Here is a 19,989-nt window from a genome sequence, read left to right as displayed (position 1 = left end):
TCCCTGTCCTTGTGTGTCCTCCTATGGTGACATCCCTGTTCTTGTGTGTCCCCTTATGGTGACATCCCTGTCCCTAAGTGTCCCCCTATGGTGACATCCCTGTCCTTGTGTGTCCCCCGATGGTGACATCCCTGTCCCCAAGTGTCCCCCTATGGTGACATCCCTGTCCCCAAGTGTCCCCCTATGGTGACATCCCTGTCCTTGTGTGTCCCCCTATGGTGACATCCCTGTCCTCAAGTGTCCCCCTACGGTGACATCCCTGTCCCCGTGTGTCCCCCTATGGTGACATCCCTGTCCCCAAGTGTCCCCCTATGGTGACATCCCTGTCCCTGTGTGTCCCCTTATGGTGACATCCCTGTCCTTGTGTGTCCCCCTATGGTGACATCCCTGTCCCCGTGTGTCCCCTTATGGTGACATCCCTGTCCTCAAGTGTCCCCTATGGTGACATCCCTGTCCCCCTATGGTGACATCTCCATCCCTGTGTGTCCCTTCAGGGTGACATCCCTGTCCCCATAGGGTGACACCCCTGTCCCTAGAAGTCCCCATAGGGTGACATTCCTGTCACTGCGATCACATCCCCGTCCCTAAATGTCCCCATAAGGTGACATCCCTGTCCCCAAGTGTCCCCTTACGTACATCCCTGTCCTCAAAAGTCCCCATAGGTGCCCTTCCTGTCCCCACACAGCTGAATACGGTGACACCCCTGTCCCCAAGCGCCCCCCCATGGTGACATCCCTGTCCCTAAATGTCCCCATAGGGTGACACCCCTGTCCCCTCATGTCCCCCTATGCTGACATCCCTCCCCAATCCCCCCCCCATTTTCCCTTCTTGATCCCCCACTCATCCACGCCCCCCCCCAGGCCTCCCTCCGCTCCCCCCCCCCCAGGATCCCATCAAGCCCCCCCCCCCGGCTCCTCCCCCTCCCCCCTACATCCTTGACCCCCCCCATTGCCCCTCCCCCACCCCTTCCCCTCTTCCTCCCCCTCCCAATGCCCCCCAATCCCCCCCCCATTCCCTCCCCCCTCCCCACCCTTCATCCTCCCCCAACGCCCCCCCCCAGGACCCCCTCACCCCTTCCTTCCCCCCCCCCCGCATCCTTCATCCCTCCCCATTTCCCCCCCCCCATTTTCCCTTCTTGATCCCCCACCCATCCGCGCCCCCCCCCCAGGCCTCCCTCCGCTCCCCCCCCCCCCAGGATCCCATCAAGCCCCCCCCCCGCTCCTCCCCCTCCCCCCCTACATCCTTGACCCCCCCATTGCCCCTCCCCCACCCCTTCCCCCCTTCTCCCCCTCCCAATGCCCCCCCAATCCCCCCCCCCATTCCTCCCCCTCCCCACCCTTCAACCTCCCCCAACGCCCCCCCCAGGACCCCCTCACCCCTTCCTTCCCCCCCCCCCATCCTTCACCCCCCCCCAATGCCCCCCCCCCCCCCTCCCTCCCGTATCCTTGATCCTCCCCCCCCAGGACCCTCACATCCATGCCCCCCCCAGGACCCCCTCACCCCTTCCTCCCCCCCTCCCCACATCCGTGCCCCCCAGTGCCCCCCACCCCTTCCCCTCTTCCCCCCCCCCCCAAAGTCCCTCCCCATCCCTCCCCCTCCCCCTCCGTCCCACTTTCTCGATCTTCCCCCCCCCCCCGAGGACCCCCCAGGATCCCCCCCACTCCTCTCCCGCCCCCCCCCACATCCACGCCGCCCCCCCAGTGCCCCCCTCCCATCCTTCCCCTCTTCCTCCCCCCTCCCATCCATGCCCCCCCCGAATCCCCCCCCCTCCCCCCCCAATCCTTGATCCTCCCCCCCCGGACCCCAACTTCTTCCCCCCCCACGACCTCCCTCCCCTCCCCCCCCACATCCTTCACTCCCCCCAATGCCCCTCCCTTCCCCTCTCCCTCCCCCCCCCCCCACATCCTTGACCCCCACCCAGGACCCTCCCCCATCCTCCCCCTCCCCCTCCATTCCTTGACCTCTCCCCTCCCAAGACCCCCCAATCCCTCCACCCCCCAATGCCCTCCCCCAGGACCCCCCCATCCCTTCCTCTCCCCCCCCCCCATCCTTCACCCCCCCAGATCCCCCCCACGCCTTCACCTCTTCCTCCCCTCCCCACATCCTTCACCCCCCTCCAGCCCCCTCCCTCTCCCCCCTCCCCACCCTTCACCCCCCCCCAAACCTCCCCCTCTCCCCTTTCCCCCTCCCCCCCCCCCCATCCAGCCCCCCTCACCCCCTCCCCTCCCCTCCTCCCCCCCCAGCACTCTTGATCCCCTCCCCCCCCGGACCCCCAGAATCCTCCCCCCCCCTCCATTCCTTCCTCTCCCCCCCCAAACCCCCCAATCCCTCCACCCCCAATGCCCCCCCCATGACCCCCCCATCCCTTCTCCCTCCCCCCCCCATCCTTCACCCCCACCACCCCCAATCCCTCCCCCCCTCCCCCCCCCACCCCCCAATCCCCCCTCTCCCCTCCCCCCCCCATCCACCCCCCCCCCAGGACCCCCTCCCTCCCCTCCTCCCCCCCCACATCCTTACCTCCCCCCACCCCACCCCCAGATCCCCCCACTCCTCCCCCCTCCCCCCCCATCCTTGACCCCCCCCCCAGGACCCCTCTCCCCCCCCCCACCTGCCTCCCCCAAATCCACCCTTCCATCCTCCCCCCCCAATGCCCCTCCCTCCCATCCCTCCCCCCCCCCCCCCCATCCTTGACCCCCCCCAGACCCTCCCCCTCCTCCCCCTCCCCCTCCATTCCTTGACCTCTCCCCTCCCCAAGACCCCCAATCCCTCCACCCCCAATGCCCCCCCAGACCCCCCATCCCTTCCTCTCCCCCCCCCACATCCTTCACCCCCACTCCAGCCCCCAAATCCCCTCCCCCTCCCCCACCCTTCACCCCCCCAAACCCCCCCTCTTCCCCTTCCCCCCCCCCCCCCCCCCCATCCAGCCCCCCTCAGTACCCCCCCCCTCCTCCTCCTCCCCCTCCCCAGCATCCTTGATCCCTCTCCCCCCCCGACCCCCCCCAGAATCCTCCCCCCTCTCTCCCCCTCCACCCCCCCATCCCTTGATCCCCTACCCCCCCGACCCCCAACATTCTTCCCCCCCCCCGACCTCCCCCCCCTCCCCCCCCCATCCTTCACCCCCCCATCCACCCCCCTCTCCCTCTTCCCCCCTCCCCCATCCCCCCCCATCCACCCATCCCTCTCCCCCCCCCCACCCACCCCCCCAAACCCCCCCTCTTCCCCTCCCCCCCCCCCCATCCATCCCCCCTCAGGACCTCCCTCCCCCCTCCCACATCCTCCTCCCCCTCCCCTCAGCATCCTTGATCCCCCCCCCCCCCCCCCCCCAAGACCTCCCCCCTCCCCCTCTCATTCCTTGACCTCTCCCTCCCCAAGACCCCCCCAATCCCTCCACCCCCCAATGCCCCCCCCAGACCCCCCCATCCCTTCCCCTCCCCCCCCCCATCCTTCACCCCCACCAGCCCCCAAATCCCTCTCCCCCCTCCCCCACCTTCACCCCCCCCAAAGCCCCCCCTCTTCCCCTTCCCCCCCCCCCCCATCCACGCCCCCCTCAGGACCCCTCCCCTCTCCTCCTCCCCCTCCCCAGCATCCTTGATCCCTCTCCCCCCCGGACCCCCCCCAGAATCCTCCCCACTCCCCCCCTTCCCCCAACCCCCTTCTTTCCCTTCCCCCCCCCCCATCCTGCCCCCCTCGACCCCTCCCCTCCTCCCCCTCCCCCCATCCTTGACCCTCCCCTCCCGCCCCCCCAATCCTCCACCCCCAGCCCACCCCAGGACCCCCCCACCCTTCTCTCCTCCCCCCCCCACATCCTTCACCCCCATCCAGCCCCCAAATCCGCTCCCCCCCCCCCCACCCTTCAGCCCCCCCAAATCCCCCCCTCTTCCCCTTCCCCCCCCCCCCCATCCACGCCCCCCTCAGGACCCCCCTCCTCCTCCTCCTCCCCCTCCCCAGCATCCTTGATCCCTCTCCCCCCCCGGACCCCCCCCAGAATCCTCCCCACTTCCTCCCCCTCCCCCCCCCCACCTTGATCCCTCCCCCCCCACCCCCCTTTCCCCCCCAACACTCCTCCTCCCCCTCCCCACATCCTTCACCCCCCATCCAGCCCCCAAATCCCTCTCCCCCCTCCCCCACCCTTCACCCCCCCCAAATCCCCCCCTCTTCCTTCACCCCTCCCCCCCCCCCCCCTCACCCCCCCCCCAGGACCCCCTCCCCTCCTCCTCCCCCCCCCCCCAGCATCCTTGATCCTCTCCCCCCCCCGACCCCCCCAAATCCTCCCCCTCCCCCTCCATTCCTTGACCTCTCCCCTCCCCAAGACCCCCCCAATCCCTCCACCCCCCAATGCCCCCCTTTCTCTCCCCCCCCCCATCCTTCACCCCCCACCAGCCCCCAAATCCCTCTCCCCCCTCCCCCACCCTGCACCCCCCCCAAAGCCCCCCCTTTCCCCTTCCCCCCCCCCCCCATCCACGCCCCCCTCAGGACCCCCTCCCCTCCTCCTCCTCCCCCTCCCCAGCATCCTTGATCCCTCTCCCCCCCCGCACCCCCCCCCAGAATCCTCCCCACTCCTCCCCCTCCCCCCCTCCCCCCACATCCTTGACCCCCCCCCCACGCCCCCCCCCCCCCGCTCCCCTTCCCACGCCTCTCAGCCCCCCCCCCCCGATGTCGCTCCGGTGTCACCTATTTATAACCCCATTCCTTCCTGCCCGGATTCGGACATCGCCTATTTGCTCCCACGGCACCACTTTGGGTGGGGGGGGGGGGGCACAAAAATCCCCCCCCCCCCTCACCACCCCCCCTCCCTCCGTTGTCCCTTGGAGGGACACCGAGGTGACATCACAGCCCCCGTAGGGACAAACGGTGGCCCTATAGACCCCCCCCCCCCCCCCCATATTGGTGACATTCCTCGCGTGTCCCCCCCCCCCCGTTATGCGCCTCCCCCCCCCCCCATTTTGTGTCCCCCCCCATATTGGTGACATTCAAGTGCCCCCCCCCCCCATGTCCCCCCCTTACGTGTGTCCCCCATTATTTTGTCCCCTCCCCCATATTGGTGACACCCCTTATCTGTCCCCCCCCCCCTCAGCCCCCCCCCCATATCGGTGACATTCCTTATCTGTCCCCCCCCTCACCCCCCCCCATATTGGTGACACTCTTACTTGCCCCCCCCCTCCCCTTTTGTGTCCCCCCCCCATATTTGTGACACCCCTTATGTCCCCCCCCCAGCCCCCCCGTATCGGTGATACTCTTTATGTGTGCCTCCCCCCCTTTGTGTCCCCCCCCCATATTTGTGACACCCCTTATGTCCCCCCCCAGACCCCCATATCGGTGACACTCTTTATGTGTGCCTCCCCCCCCCTTTGTGTCCCCCCCCCATATTTGTGACACCCCTTACTTGTCCCCCCCCCCAACCCCCCCATATCGGCGACACTCTTTATGTCCCCCCCCCCTTTGTTCCCCCCCCCCCATATTTGTGACACCCCTTATGTCCCCCCCCCAGCCCCCCCATATCGGTGACACTCTTTATGTGTGCCTCCCCCCCCCACTTTGTGTCCCCCCCCCCCATTTTTATGACTCCCCTTATGTCCCCCTCTCGACCCCCCGTATCGGTGACACTCTTTATGTCCCCCCTCCCCTTTTGTGTCCCCCCCCCCATATTTGTGACACCCCTTATGTCCCCCCCCCGAGCCCCCCCATATCGATGACACTCTTACACCTCCCCCCCTTTGTGCCCCCCCCGCCCACATTGGTGACATTCCTTTCGTGTGTGTCCCCCCCCCCCCCCCGGTGTCCCCCCCCCCGGTTTCCCGCCGAGGGGACACGGGGACAAAACGGCGCTTCCTTCCTCCCCACCCCTCAGTGCCCCCCCCCCGCCCCCCCCCCAAGGCGACAACACGACGCTGGGGGGGCCTTAAATTACGGGATTTATGGCACTTTGTACAACAGCCGCCTTCCTATTTTCAGACGTCCCTGTTTTCAGCCCGGCGCTGCGCCCCATTTTCAGACACGCGATTCGATTTTGGCCCCTCCCCCCCCCTTTCCCCCCCTTCCCCCTCCCTCCCCTTTTTTGGGGAGGAATTTTTGGGGTCTGGAATTTGAGACCCTCCCCCCCAATTTCCAGCCGTTGAGTTCCCCCCACTTTGCTGCACTGCGCCCCATTTTCAGACAGCACTGCGCCCCATTTCGGGGTCCTGAACTGCGCCCCATTTTCAGACAGCACTGCGCCCCATTTGGGGGGGGTACAGCACTGCGCCCCATTTCGGGGTCCTGAACTGCGCCCCATTTTCAGACAGCACTGCGCCCCATTTTGGGGGGGGTACAGCACTGCACCCCATTTCGGGGTCCTGAACTGCGCCCCATTTTCAGACAGCACTGCGCCCCATTTTGGGGGGGATACAGCACTGCACCTTATTTTCAGACAGCACTGCGCCCCATTTCGGGGTCCTGAACTGCACCTTATTTTCAGACAGCACTGCGCCCCATTTCGGGGTCCTGAACTGCGCCCCATTTTCAGACAGCACTGCGCCCCATTTTGGGGGGGGTACAGCACTGCACCCCATTTCGGGGTCCTGAACTGCATCTTATTTTCAGACAGCACTGCGCCCCATTTGGGGGGGGTACAGCACTGCGCCCCATTTTGGGGTCCTGAACTGCACCTTATTTTCAGACAGCACTGCGCCCCATTTTGGGGTCCTGAACTGCGCCCCATTTTCAGACAGCACTGCGCCCCATTTTGGGGGGGGTACAGCACTGCGCCCCATTTCGGGGTCCAGCACTGCACCTTATTTTCAGACAGCACTGCGCCCCATTTTGGGGGGGGGTACAGCACTGCACCCCATTTCGGGGTCCTGAACTGCACCTTATTTTCAGACAGCACTGCGCCCCATTTTGGGGGCCTGAACTGCACCTTATTTTCAGACAGCACTGCGCCCCATTTTGGGGGGGGTACAGCACTGCGCCCCATTTCGGGGTCCTGAACTGCACCTTATTTTCAGACAGCACTGCGCCCCATTTTGGGGGGGGTACAGCACTGCGCCCCATTTTGGGGTCCTGAACTGCACCTTATTTTCAGACAGCACTGCGCCCCATTTTGGGGTCCTGAACTGCGCCCCATTTTCAGACAGCACTGCGCCCCATTTTGGGGGGGGTACAGCACTGCGCCCCATTTCGGGGTCCAGCACTGCACCTTATTTTCAGACAGCACTGCGCCCCATTTTGGGGGGGGGTACAGCACTGCACCCCATTTCGGGGTCCTGAACTGCACCTTATTTTCAGACAGCACTGCGCCCCATTTTGGGGGGATACAGCACTGCACCTTATTTTCAGACAGCACTGCGCCCCATTTTGGGGTCCTGAACTGCACCTTATTTTCAGACAGCACTGCGCCCCATTTTGGGGGGGGTACAGCACTGCACCTTATTTTCAGGCAGCACTGCGCCCCATTTTGGGGTCCTGAACTGCACCTTATTTTCAGACAGCACTGCGCCCCATTTTGGGGGGAGTACAGCACTGCGCCCCATTTCGGGGTCCAGCACTGCGCCCCATTTTCAGACATAGACCTGCTCCCCATTCTGGTGTTCAGCGCTGTGCCCCATTTTCAGCCCCAGCACCGAGCCCCAAATTCAGTGCTCCAGAATTGCCCCCGATTTTCAAACACCGATTTTGCCCCCTGTTTTCAGAACCAACCCACCCCCCCCGGCTCCAAATCGAAGCCCCCCACCCAATTCCGACACCCGGCACCGCCCAAACCTTTCAGATCCAATCCCCCCCCCCCCATTCCCAGACCCCATAACCCCACCCCCCGCCCCTCCCAGCCCCAAAATCGGGCGCAGCTCTCACAGCCTCCCCTCATTGGGCCGCTCGGGTCGCAGCCCCCTCAGTCGCAGCCCGGCCAGGCGCTGCAGATCGAAGGGCAGGCAGCGCGGCCGCCGCGCAACGGGCAGCTCGGAGAAGAAAGCCCGCTCCCGGGGGGGGGGTCCCGCCTCGCCCTCCCCCGTCCCCACATCCTGGAGGACCCCCAGGATCTCCTGTCGGGCCGCGGGGCTGCGCAGACCCCGGACATCCAGCAGGGCGGCGACGTGCTTCCTCCTGCGGGGAGAAAAATGGGGGGAGGGGTCCGTGTTGGGGGGATCTCAGCGCTGCGCCCCATTTTCAGAGCCCGAACTGCGCCCTAATTTGGGATCTCAGCGCTGCGCCCCATTTTCAGAGCCTGAACTGCGCCCAAATTTGGGATCTCAGCGCTGCGCCCCATTTTCAGAGCCTGAACTGCGCCCAAATTTGGGATCTCAGCACTGCGCCCCATTTTCAGCCCCACTGCCCTGCCCCCTGTTTTCAGACCCAGCACTGCACCCCATTTTCAGACCCTGAACTGGGCTCCATTTTAGACCCATTGCCTTGCCCCCATTTTCAGCCCCATTGAACTGCGCCCCATTTTCAGCCCCAAAACTGCACCCCATTTTGGGATCTCAGTGCTGCGCCCCATTTTCAGAGCCTGAACTGCGCCCAAATTTGGGATCTCAGCGCTGCGCCCCATTTTCAGAGCCTCAACTGCGCCCAAATTTGGGATCTCAGCGCTGCGCCCCATTTTCAGAGCCTGAACTGCGCCCAAATTTGGGATCTCAGCGCTGCGCCCCATTTTCAGAGCCTGAACTGCGCCCAAATTTGGGATCTCAGCACTGCGCCCCATTTTCAGCCCCACTGCCCTGCCCCCTATTTCAGACCCAGCACTGCACCCCATTTTCAGACCCTGAACTGGGCTCCATTTTAGACCCATTGCCTTGCCCCCTATTTTCAGACCTATTGCCCCCCATTTTCAGCCCCATAGAACTGCGCCCCATTTTCAGCCTCAAAACTGCACCCCATTTTGGGATCTCAGCGCTGCGCCCCATTTTCAGAGCCTGAACTGCGCCCAAATTTGGGATCTCAGCGCTACGCCCCATTTTCAGAGCCTGAACTGCGCCCAAATTTGGGATCTCAGCGCTGCGCCCCATTTTCAGAGCCAGAACTGCGCCCAAATTTGGGATCTCAGCGCTGCGCCCCATTTTCAGAGCCTGAACTGCGCCCCAGTTTGGGATCTCAGCACTGTGCCCCATTTTCAGCCCCACTGCCCTGTCCCCTGTTTTCAGACCCAGCACTGCACCCCATTTTCAGACCCTGAACTGGGCTCCATTTTAGACCCATTGCCTTGCCCCCTATTTTCAGACCTATTGCCCCCCATTTTCAGCCCCATTGAACTGCGCCCCATTTTCAGCCCAAAACTGCACCCCATTTTGGGATCTCAGCGCTGCGCCCCATTTTCAGAGCCCGAACTGCGCCCAAATTTGGGATCTCAGCGCTGCGCCCTATTTTCAGAGCCTGAACTGCGCCCAAATTTGGGATCTCAGCACTGCACCCCATTTTCAGCCCCACTGCCCTGCCCTCTATTTTCAGACCCAGCACTGCACCCCATTTTCAGACCCTGAACTGGGCTCCATTTTAGACCCATTGCCTTGCCCCCTATTTTCAGACCTATTGCCCCCCATTTTCAGCCCCATTGAACTGCGCCCCATTTTCAGCCCCAAAACTGCACCCCATTTGGGGATCTCAGCGCTGCGCCCCATTTTCAGAGCCCGAACTGCGCCCAAATTTGGGATCTCAGCGCTGCACCCCATTTTCAGAGCCTGAACTGCGCCCAAATTTGGGATCTCAGTGCTGCGCCCCATTTTCAGAGCCTCAACTGCGCCCAAATTTGGGATCTCAGCGCTGCGCCCCATTTTCAGAGCCTGAACTGCGCCCAAATTTGGGATCTCAGCGCTGCGCCCCATTTTCAGAGCCTGAACTGCGCCCCATTTTGGGATCTCAGCGCTGCGCCCCATTTTCAGCCCCACTGCCCTGCCCCCTATTTTCAGACCCAGCACTGCACCCCATTTTCAGACCCTGAACTGGGCTCCATTTTAGACCCATTGCCTTGCCCCCTATTTTCAGACCTATTGCCCCCCATTTTCAGCCCCCTTGAACTGCGCCCCATTTTCAGCCCCAAAACTGCACCCCATTTTGGGATCTCAGCGCTGCGCCCCATTTTCAGAACCTGAACTGCACCCAAATTTGGGATCTCAGCGCTGCGCCCCATTTTCAGAGCCTGAACTGCACCCCATTTTGGGATCTCAGCGCTGCGCCCCATTTTCAGAGCCTGAACTGCGCCCAAATTTGGAATCTCAGCGCTGCGCCCCATTTTCAGAGCCTGAACTGCGCCCAAATTTGGGATCTCAGCACTGCGCCCCATTTTCAGAGCCTGAACTGCGCCCAAATTTGGGATCTCAGCGCTGCGCCCCATTTTCAGAGCCTGAACTGCGCCCAAATTTGGGATCTCAGCGCTGCGCCCCATTTTCAGCCCCACTGCCCTGCCCCCTATTTTCAGACCCAGCACTGCACCCCATTTTCAGACCCTGAACTGGGCTCCATTTTAGACCCATTGCCTTGCCCCCTATTTTCAGACCTATTGCCCCCCATTTTCAGCCCCATTGAACTGCGCCCCATTTTCAGCCTCAAAACTGCACCCCATTTTGGGATCTCAGCGCTGCGCCCCATTTTCAGAGCCTGAACTGCGCCCAAATTTGGGATCTCAGCGCTGCGCCCCATTTTCAGAGCCTGAACTGCGCCCAAATTTGGGATCTCAGCGCTGCGCCCCATTTTCAGAGCCTCAACTGCGCCCAAATTTGGGATCTCAGCGCTGCGCCCCATTTTCAGAGCCTGAACTGCGCCCAAATTTGGGATCTCAGCACTGCGCCCCATTTTCAGCCCCACTGCCCTGCCCCCTGTTTTCAGACCCAGCACTGCACCCCATTTTCAGACCCTGAACTGGGCTCCATTTTAGACCCATTGCCTTGCCCCCCATTTTCAGCCCCATTGAACTGCGCCCCATTTTCAGCCCCAAAACTGCACCCAAATTTGAGATCTCAGCGCTGCGCCCCATTTTCAGAGCCTGAACTGCGCCCAAATTTGGGATCTCAGCGCTGCGCCCCATTTTCAGCCCCACTGCCCTGCCCCCTATTTTCAGACCCAGCACTGCACCCCATTTTCAGACCCTGAACTGGGCTCCATTTTAGACGCATTGCCTTGCCCCCATTTTCAGACCTATTGCCCCCCATTTTCAGCCCCATTGAACTGCGCCCCATTTTCAGCCCCAAAACTGCACCCCACTTTGGGATCTCAGCGCTGCGCCCCATTTCCAGACCCCTGAACTGGGCCCTATTTTCAGACCCATTGCCCTGTCCCCTATTTCCAGCCCCACTGCCCCCCATTTTCAGACCCACTGCACTGTGCCCCATTTTCATTCTCAGAACTGCACCCCATTTTGGGATCTCAGCACTGCCCCCCATTTTCAGCTCCACTGCCCCCCATTTTCAGCCCCACTGCCCCCCATTTTCAGCCCTACAGCCGCACCCAAATTTGTGATCTCAGCGCTGCCTCCCATTTTCAGCCCCAGAACCGCTCCCAGTTTGGGGATCTCAGCACTGCCCCCTATTTTCAGCCTCACTGCCCCCCATTTTCAGCCCCACTGCCCCCCATTTTCAGCCCTACAGCTGCACCCAAATTTGTGATCTCAGCGCTGCCTCCCATTTTCAGCCCCAGAACCGCTCCCAGTTTGGGGATCTCAGCACTGCCCCCTATTTTCAGCCTCACTGCCCCCCATTTTCAGCCCCACTGCCCCCCATTTTCAGCCCCACTGCCCCCATTTTCAGCCCTACAGCCGCACCCAAATTTGTGATCTCAGCGCTGCCTCCCATTTTCAGCCCCAGAACCGCTCCCAGTTTGGGGATCTCAGCACTGCCCCCTATTTTCAGCCTCACTGCCCCCCATTTTCAGCCCCACTGCCCCCCATTTTCAGCTCCACTGCCCCCCATTTTCAGCCCTACAGCCGCACCCAAATTTGTGATCTCAGCGCTGCGCCCCATTTTCAGCCCCAGAACCGCTCCCAGTTTGGGGATCTCAGCACTGCCCCCCATTTTCAGCCCCACTGCCCCCCATTTTCAGCCCTACAGCTGCCCCCCATTTTCAGCCCTACAGCCGCACCCAAATTTGTGATCTCAGCGCTGCCTCCCATTTTCAGCCCCAGAACCGCTCCCAGTTTGGGGATCTCAGCACTGCCCCCTATTTTCAGCCCCACTGCCCCCCATTTTCAGCCCCACTGCCCCCCATTTTCAGCCCTACAGCCGCACCCAAATTTGTGATCTCAGCGCTGCGCCCCATTTTCAGCCCCAGAACCGCTCCCAGTTTTGGGATCTCAGCACTGCCCCCTATTTTCAGCCCCACTGCCCCCCATTTTCAGCCCCACTGCCCCCCATTTTCAGCCCCGCAGCCGCCCCCCCCCCGGCGCCGTTCGCAGCCATCCGGGCGCCACTTTTGGCCCCACGCCCGGCGTCGGCCGTCACCGTCCCCGTCACCGCCGGCCCGTAGGGTGACCCCGGTGACACCGGAGGGGGGGGGGGGTCCCTGGGGGGAGGTTGGGGGGATGAGGGGGGGGGGGGGGTGGACCGGCAGTGGGTGGGGGCTGCCGGGAAGGAGGGGGTGGTGGCCTGGCCGTCACCTTTGGGGTCACCGCGTCCGTTCTGTCCCCAAAGGAGTGGGGACATCCGGGATGCGGCCCTGCCGTCCTGACCGGGTGTGGGGCAGCGCGGGGAGAGCCGGCCGGGCCCTATAGGGACATGTGGGCACCCCATAGGGGCACCACCGCCCTATAGGGACATGTGGGCACCCCATAGCGGCACCACCGCCCTATAGGGACATGTGGGCACCCCATAGCGGCACCACCACCCTATAGGGACATGTGGGCACCCCATAGCGGCACCACCGCCCTTTAGGAACAGATGGACACCCCATAGAGGCACATTGCCACCCCACAGGGACACTGCTGCCCTATAGGGACACATCACCACCATATAGGGACACAATGACCCCATAGGGACACATAACAACCCTACAGCGATGCTGTCACCCCATAGGGATACATCACCACCCTTTAGGGACATGTGGGCACCCCATAGCGGCACCACCGCCCTATAGGGACATGTGGGCACCCCATAGCGGCACCACCGCCCTATAGGGACATGTGGGCACCCCATGGCGGCACCACCGCCCTATAGGGACATGTGGGCACCCCATAGGGGCACCACCGCCCTATAGGGACATGTGGGCACCCCATAGGGGCACCACCGCCCTTTAGGGACATGTGGGCACCCCATAGGGGCACCACCGCCCTTTAGGGACATGTGGGCACCCCATAGGGGCACCACCGCCCTTTAGGGACATGTGGGCACCCCATAGCGGCACCACCGCCCTTTAGGAACAGATGGACACCCCATAGGGGCACCACCACCCTATAGGGACATGTGGGCACCCCATAGGGGCACCACCGCCCTATAGGGACATGTGGGCACCCCATAGGGGCACCACCACCCTTTAGGAACAGATGGACACCCCATAGAGGCACATTGCCACCCCACAGGGACACTGCTGCCCTATAGGGACACATCACCACCATATAGGGACACAATGACCCCATAGGGACACATAACGACCCTACAGCGATGCTGTCACCCCCATAGGGACACATCGCCACCCCATAGGGACACATAATGACCCCACAGGGACACGTCACCCCATAACCCCCCCCCACCCCCATAACCCCCCCCCCACTCACCTGACATCGGGGAAATCCCTTGCCAGGACCCCCACCTCCATTTGTAGGGCCGCGATGTCCTCCAACACCAGCAGCTCCCGCAGCCGCGGCAGCACCGAATCCAACCAGGGCCAGGCAGAGTCCTGCACGCCCCCACCCCAAAAAGGGGGGGGGGGGTCCTCAGTGGGGTACCTCCCCCTCCCCCACCAGAGACCCCCCCCCCCCAGGACCCCCAGAACACAGCTGGGTTCTTCGTATCCCCTCCCAGCACCCCAAAATCCCAAAATGAGAGGCACCTACATCTCACCCCCCCCAGACCCCAAAGTCACCCATGGGTGCCCCCCCATAACAGCCCCATAACCACGAGGGGACCCCCCACCCCCCCCCAGAAACCCAAGACCACGAGTGAGACCCCCCAGTTCCCCCCCCAGGACCCCAAAACAGGGGTGGGCACCTCACACCCCCTCCCAGCACCCCAAAATCCCAATGAGAAGCACCCACGTCTGACCCCCCCCCAGACCCCAAGTCACCCACGGGTGCCCCCCCATAACAGCCCCATAACCACGAGGGGACCCCCCACACCCCCCCAGAAACCCAAAACCACGAGTGAGACCCCCCAGTTCCCACCCCAGGACCCCAAAACAGGGGTGGGCACCTCACACCCCCTCCCAGCACCCCAAAACCCCAATGAGAAGCACCCACGTGGGACCCCCCCAGACCCCAAAGTCACCCATGGGTGCCCCCCCATAACAGCCCCAAAACCACGAATGGGACCCCCCCTTCCCTCATACGACCCCATAACCACAAGTGGGACCCCCATATCCCCCCCCCCAGGACCCCAAAACAGGGGTGGGCTCCTCACATCCCCTCCCAGCACCCCAAAACCCCAATGAAAAGCACCCACGTCTGACCCCCCCCAGACCCCAAATCACCCACGGGTGCCCCCCCATAACAGCCCCATAACCACGAGGGGACCCCCCACGCCCCCCCCCAGAAACCCAAAACCACGAGTGAGACCCCCCAGTTCCCCCCCCAGGACCCCAAAACAGGGGTGGGCACCTCACACCCCCTCCCAGCACCCCAAAACCCCAATGAGAAGCACCCACGTGTGACCCCCCCCCATCCCCCAGACCCCAAATCACCCACGGGTGCCCCCCCATAACAGCCCCAAAACCACGAGTGGGACCCCCCCCTCCCTCATACGACCCCATAACCACAAGTGGGACCCCCAGATCCCCCCCCCCAGGACCCCAAAACAGGGGTGGGCTCCTCACACCCCCTCCCAGCACCCCAAAACCCCAATGAGAAGCACCCACGTGGGACCCCCCCCAGACCCCAAAGTCACCCATGGGTGCCCCCCCATAACAGCCCCAAAACCACGAGTGGGACCCCCCCCTCCCTCATACGACCCCATAACCACAAGTGGGACCCCCAGATCCCACCCCCAGGACCCCAAAACAGGGGTGGGCTCCTCACACCCCCTCCCAGCACCCCAAAACCCCAATGAGAAGCACCCACGTGGGACCCCCCCAGACCCCAAATCACCCACGGGTGCCCCCCCATAACAGCCCCATAACCACGAGGGGACCCCCCACACCCCCCCAGAAACCCAAAACCACGAGTGAGACCCCCCAGTTCCCCCCCCAGGACCCCAAAATAGGGGTGGGCTCCTCGCACCCCCTCCCAGCACCCCAAAACCCCAATGAGAAGCACCCACGTCTGACCCCCCCCCCAGACCCCAAATCACCCACGGGTGCCCCCCCATAACAGCCCCAAAACCACGAGTGGGACCCCCCCTCCCTCATACGACCCCATAACCACAAGTGGGACCCCCAGATCCCACCTCCAGGACCCCAAAACAGGGGTGGGCTCCTCACACCCCCTCCCAGCACCCCAAAACCCCAATGAGAAGCACCCACGTGTGACCCCCCCCCACCCCCCAGACCCCAAATCACCCACGGGTGCCCCCCCATAACAGCCCCAAAACCACGAGTGGGACCCCCCCTCCCTCATACGACCCCATAACCACAAGTGGGACCCCAAACTCCTCTCAGGACCCCCATAATTATGAGTGAGACCCCCCCAACTCCCCCCCAGGACCCCCATAACCACAACTGGAGACCCCCAAATCCCCCCCAGGACCCCCATAACCACAACTGGAGACCCCCAAATCCCCCCCAGGACCTGCATAACTACAAGCCGACCCCCCCAACTCCCCCCCACGACCCCCATAACCCCAAGGGAGACCCCGAACCCCCCCCAGGACCCCCATAACTACAAGTGAGACCCCCAAATCCCCCCCAGGACCCCCATAACTACAAGCGGACCCCCCCAACCCCCCCCCAGGACCCCCATAACCACAAGTGAGACCCCCAAATCTCCCCCCAGGACCCCCATAACTACAAGCAGACCCCCCCAACTCCCCCCCACGACCCCCATAACCCCAAGGGTGACCCCCGACTCCCCCCCAGGACCCCCACAACCACAAGTGAGACCCCCAACTCCCCCCCAGGACCCCCATAACCACAACTGGAGACCCCCAGAAGCCTCCCAGGACCCCCAGAACCACAAGTGAGACCCCCAAATCCCCCCCAGGACCCCCATAACCACAACTGGAGACACCCAACCCCCCCCCGCCCCCCCAGGACCCCCATAACCACAAGTGAGACCCCCAACCCCCCCCCCCCCCAGGACCCCCATAACCACAAGTGAGACCCCCAAATCCCCCCCAGGACCCCCATAACTACAAGCGGACCCCCTCAACTCCCCCCCACGACCCCCATAACCCCAAGGGAGACCACCAACTCCCCCCCAGGACCCCCATAACCACAAGTGAGACCCCCCCCCCCCCCAGGACCCCCATAACCACAACTGGAGACCCCCAAATCCCCCCCAGGACCCCCATAACCATAAGTGAGACCCCCAACTCCCCCCAGGACCCCCAGAACCACAAGTGAGACCCCCAAATCCCCCCCAGGACCCCCATAACCACAACTGGAGACCCCCAAAAGCCTCCTAAGACCCCTCTCACCCCTTCCCCCCAATACCCCACAACCCCACAGCGACGGAGATCCCACCCCATTCCCACGGGGGACACAAGAGGGGTTCGAGGGGGTCCGGAGGGATCCGGGGGGGGTCAAGGGGGGGGGTGAGGGGGTCACTGACCAGACGGCAGAAGAGCTCCCGGAGCTGTCGGGCTTCATCCCCCAGTCGGGCGGCCAGACGAGCCCTCATTTTGGAAGAGGTGCAAACGATGCGGGATTGCAGCAGAGGTCGGACGTATTCCTGCAGCACCCGGCGGTGTAAATCGCTCACCAGCACCTGGGGGACCCCAAAAGTGAGGAGGGGGCCGGGGGGGGGGGGGGAGGTGGGATCCCAAAATTGAGAGGGGGGACCCCAAAAGTGAGGAGGGGGGCTGGAGGGGGGGGGGGGAGGTGGGATCCCAAAATTGAGAGGGGGGACCCCAAAAGTGAGGAGGGGGGCTGGAGGGGGGGGGGGAGGTGGGATCCCAAAATTGAGAGGGGGGACCCCAAAAGTGAGGAGGGGGGCTGGAGGGGGGGGGGGGAGGCGGGATCCCAAAATTGAGAGGGGGGAGCCCAAATGTGAGGAGGGGGGCTGGAGGGGGGGGGGGGGGAGGCGGGATCCCAAAATTGAGAGGGGGGACCCCAAAAGTGAGGAGGGGGGCTGGAGGGGGGGGGGGGAGGCGGGATCCCAAAATTGAGAGGGGGGACCCCAAAAGTGAGGAGGGGGGCCCGGGGGGGGGGAGGCGGGATCCCAAAGTTGAGAGGGGGGACCCAAAAGTGAGGAGGGGGCATGGAGGGGGGGGGGGGAGGCGGGATCCCAAAATTGAGAGGGGGGACCCCAAAAGTGAGGAGGGGGCTGGAGGGGGGGGGGGGAGGCGGGATCCCAAAATTGAGGGGGGGGACCCCAAAAGTGAGGAGGGGGGATGGAGGGGGGGGGGGGAGGCGGGATCCCAAAATTGAGAGGGGGGACCCCAAAAGTGAGGAGGGGGGATGGAGGGGGGGGGGGGAGGCGGGATCCCAAAATTGAGAGGGGGGACCCCAAAAGTGAGGAGGGGGGATGGAGGGGGGGGGGGGAGGGGGGGATCCCAAAATTGAGAGGGGGGACCCCAAAAGTGAGGAGGGGGGCTGGAAGGGGGGGGGGGAGGGGGATCCCAAAATTGAGAGGGGGGACCCCAAAAGTGAGGAGGGGGGCTGGAGGGGGGGGGGGGAGGCGGGATCCCAAAATTGAGAGGGGGGACCCCAAAAGTGAGGAGGGGGGATGGAGGGGGGGGGGGGAGGCGGGATCCCAAAATTGAGAGGGGGGACCCCAAAAGTGAGGGGGGGGGATGGAGGGGGGGGAGGGAGGCGGGATCCCAAAATTGAGAGGGGGGACCCCAAAAGTGAGGAGGGGGCTGGAGGGGGGGGGAGGCGGGATCCCAAAATTGAGAGGGGGGACCCCAAAAGTGAGGAGGGGGGTGGAGGGGGGGGGGGGAGGCGGGATCCCAAATTGAGAGGGGGGACCCCAAAGTGAGGAGGGGGGATGGAGGGGGGGGGGGAGGCGGGATCCCAAAATTGAGAGGGGGGACCCCAAAAGTGAGGAGGGGGGCTGGAGGAGGGGGGGGGGGAGGCGGGATCCCAAAATTGAGGGGGGGACCCCAAAAGTGAGGAGGGGGCGGGGGGGGGGGGAGGCGGGATCCCAAAATTGAGAGGGGGGACCCCAAAAGTGAGGGGGGGGATGGAGGGGGGGGGGGGCGGGATCCCAAAATTGAGAGGGGGGACCCCAAAAGTGAGGAGGGGGGGGGGGGGGGGGGGAGAGGCGGGATCCCAAAATTGGGAGGGGGGACCCCAAAAGTGGAGGGGGGCTGGAGGGGGGGGAGGGGGGATCCCAAAATTGAGAGGGGGGACCCCAAAAGTGAGGAGGGGGGCTGGAGGGGGGGGGGGGGGGGATCCCAAAATTGAGAGGGGGGACCCCAAAAGTGAGGAGGGGGGGGGAGGGGGGGGGGGGAGGCGGGATCCCAAAATTGAGAGGGGGGACCCCAAAAGTGAGGAGGGGGGCTGGAGGGGGGGGGGAGGCGGGATCCCAAAATTGAGAGGGGGGACCCCAAAAGTGGGGAGGGGGGCGGGGGGGGGGGGGGAGGGGGTCCCAAAATTGAGAGGGGGGACCCCAAAAGTGAGGAGGGGGGCTGGAGGGGGGGGGGGAGGGGGGATCCCAAAATTGAGAGGGGGGACCCCAAAAGTGAGGAGGGGGGCTGGAGGGGGGGGGGGGGGGCGGGATCCCAAAATTGAGAGGGGGGACCCCAAAAGTGAGGAGGGGGGCTGGAGGGGGGGGGGGGAGGGGGGATCCCAAAATTGAGAGGGGGGACCCCAAAAGTGAGGGGGGGGAGGGGGGGGGGGGGAGGCGGGATCCCAAAATTGAGAGGGGGGACCCCAAAAGTGAGGAGGGGGGATGGAGGGGGGGGGGGGAGGCGGGATCCCAAAATTGAGAGGGGGGACCCCAAAAGTGAGGAGGGGGGCTGGAGGGGGGGGGGGAGGCGGGATCCCAAAATTGAGAGGGGGGACCCCAAAAGTGAGGAGGGGGGATGGAGGGGGGGGGGGGGCGGGATCCCAAAATTGAGAGGGGGACCCCAAAAGTGAGGAGGGGGGTGGAGGGGGGGGGGGCGGGATCCCAAAATTGAGAGGGGGGACCCCAAAAGTGAGGAGGGGGGATGGGGGGGGGGGGGAGGCGGGATCCCAAAATTGAGAGGGGGGACCCCAAAAGTGAGGAGGGGGGATGGAGGGGGGGGGGAGGCGGGATCCCAAAATTGAGAGGGGGGACCCCAAAAGTGAGGAGGGGGGCTGGGGGGGGGGGGAGGCGGGATCCCAAGATTGAGAGGGGGGACCCCAAAAGTGAGGAGGGGGGATGGAGGGGGGGGGGAGGCGGGATCCCAAAATTGAGAGGGGGGACCCCAAAAGTGAGGAGGGGGGATGGAGGGGGGGGGGGAGGCGGGATCCCAAAATTGAGAGGGGGGACCCCAAAAGGAGGGGGGGGGGGGGGGGGGGGGGGGGGGGGGATCGGGGGGGGGTGGAGGGGGGGGGGGGGGGGGATGGGGGGGAGGGGGGGGGGGGGGGGGGGGGAGGCGGGATCAGAAAAGGGGGGGGGGGAGGGGGGGGGGGGGGGGGGGGGGGGGGGGGGGGGGAGGCGGGATCCCAAAATTGAGAGGGGGGACCCCAAAAGTGAGGAGGGGGATGGAGGGGGGGGGGAGGCGGGATCCCAAAATTGAGAGGGGGGACCCCAAAAGTGAGGAGGGGGGGGGGAGGGGGGGGGGGGAGGCGGGATCCCAAAATTGAGAGGGGGGACCCCAA

At 64.5% G+C, this 19,989-nt stretch overlaps 1 protein-coding gene and 1 long non-coding RNA gene across 2 annotated transcripts in view; both read right to left on the bottom strand.

Moving 5' to 3' along the window:
* Positions 1-5,895: 5,895 nt before the first annotated feature.
* Positions 5,896-7,751, bottom strand: LOC146541923 (uncharacterized). Its single transcript, XR_014880809.1, has 2 exons — positions 7,304-7,751; positions 5,896-7,252 (listed from the first exon to the last, which is right to left on the bottom strand). It is a non-coding gene; the product is annotated as an uncharacterized LOC146541923 (long non-coding RNA).
* A 47-nt stretch (positions 7,752-7,798) lies between these two features.
* The window catches only part of LOC146541922 (exocyst complex component 3-like protein 2), a 37,897-nt gene continuing 25,706 nt past the window's right edge, over positions 7,799-19,989 (bottom strand). Inside the window, 3 exon segments of the mRNA XM_085215325.1 lie at positions 7,799-8,076; positions 13,667-13,788; positions 16,811-16,966. Coding sequence (XP_085071451.1) covers positions 7,824-8,076; positions 13,667-13,788; positions 16,811-16,966 — 531 coding nt within the window. The 3' untranslated portion in view covers positions 7,799-7,823.

This window comes from Meleagris gallopavo, unplaced genomic scaffold, assembly GCF_905368555.1.
Source record: "Meleagris gallopavo unplaced genomic scaffold, MGAL_WU_HG_1.1 scaffold_16, whole genome shotgun sequence".
Lineage (NCBI taxonomy): Eukaryota > Metazoa > Chordata > Aves > Galliformes > Phasianidae > Meleagris > Meleagris gallopavo.
This window is presented reverse-complemented; position numbering and strand designations above follow the sequence as displayed.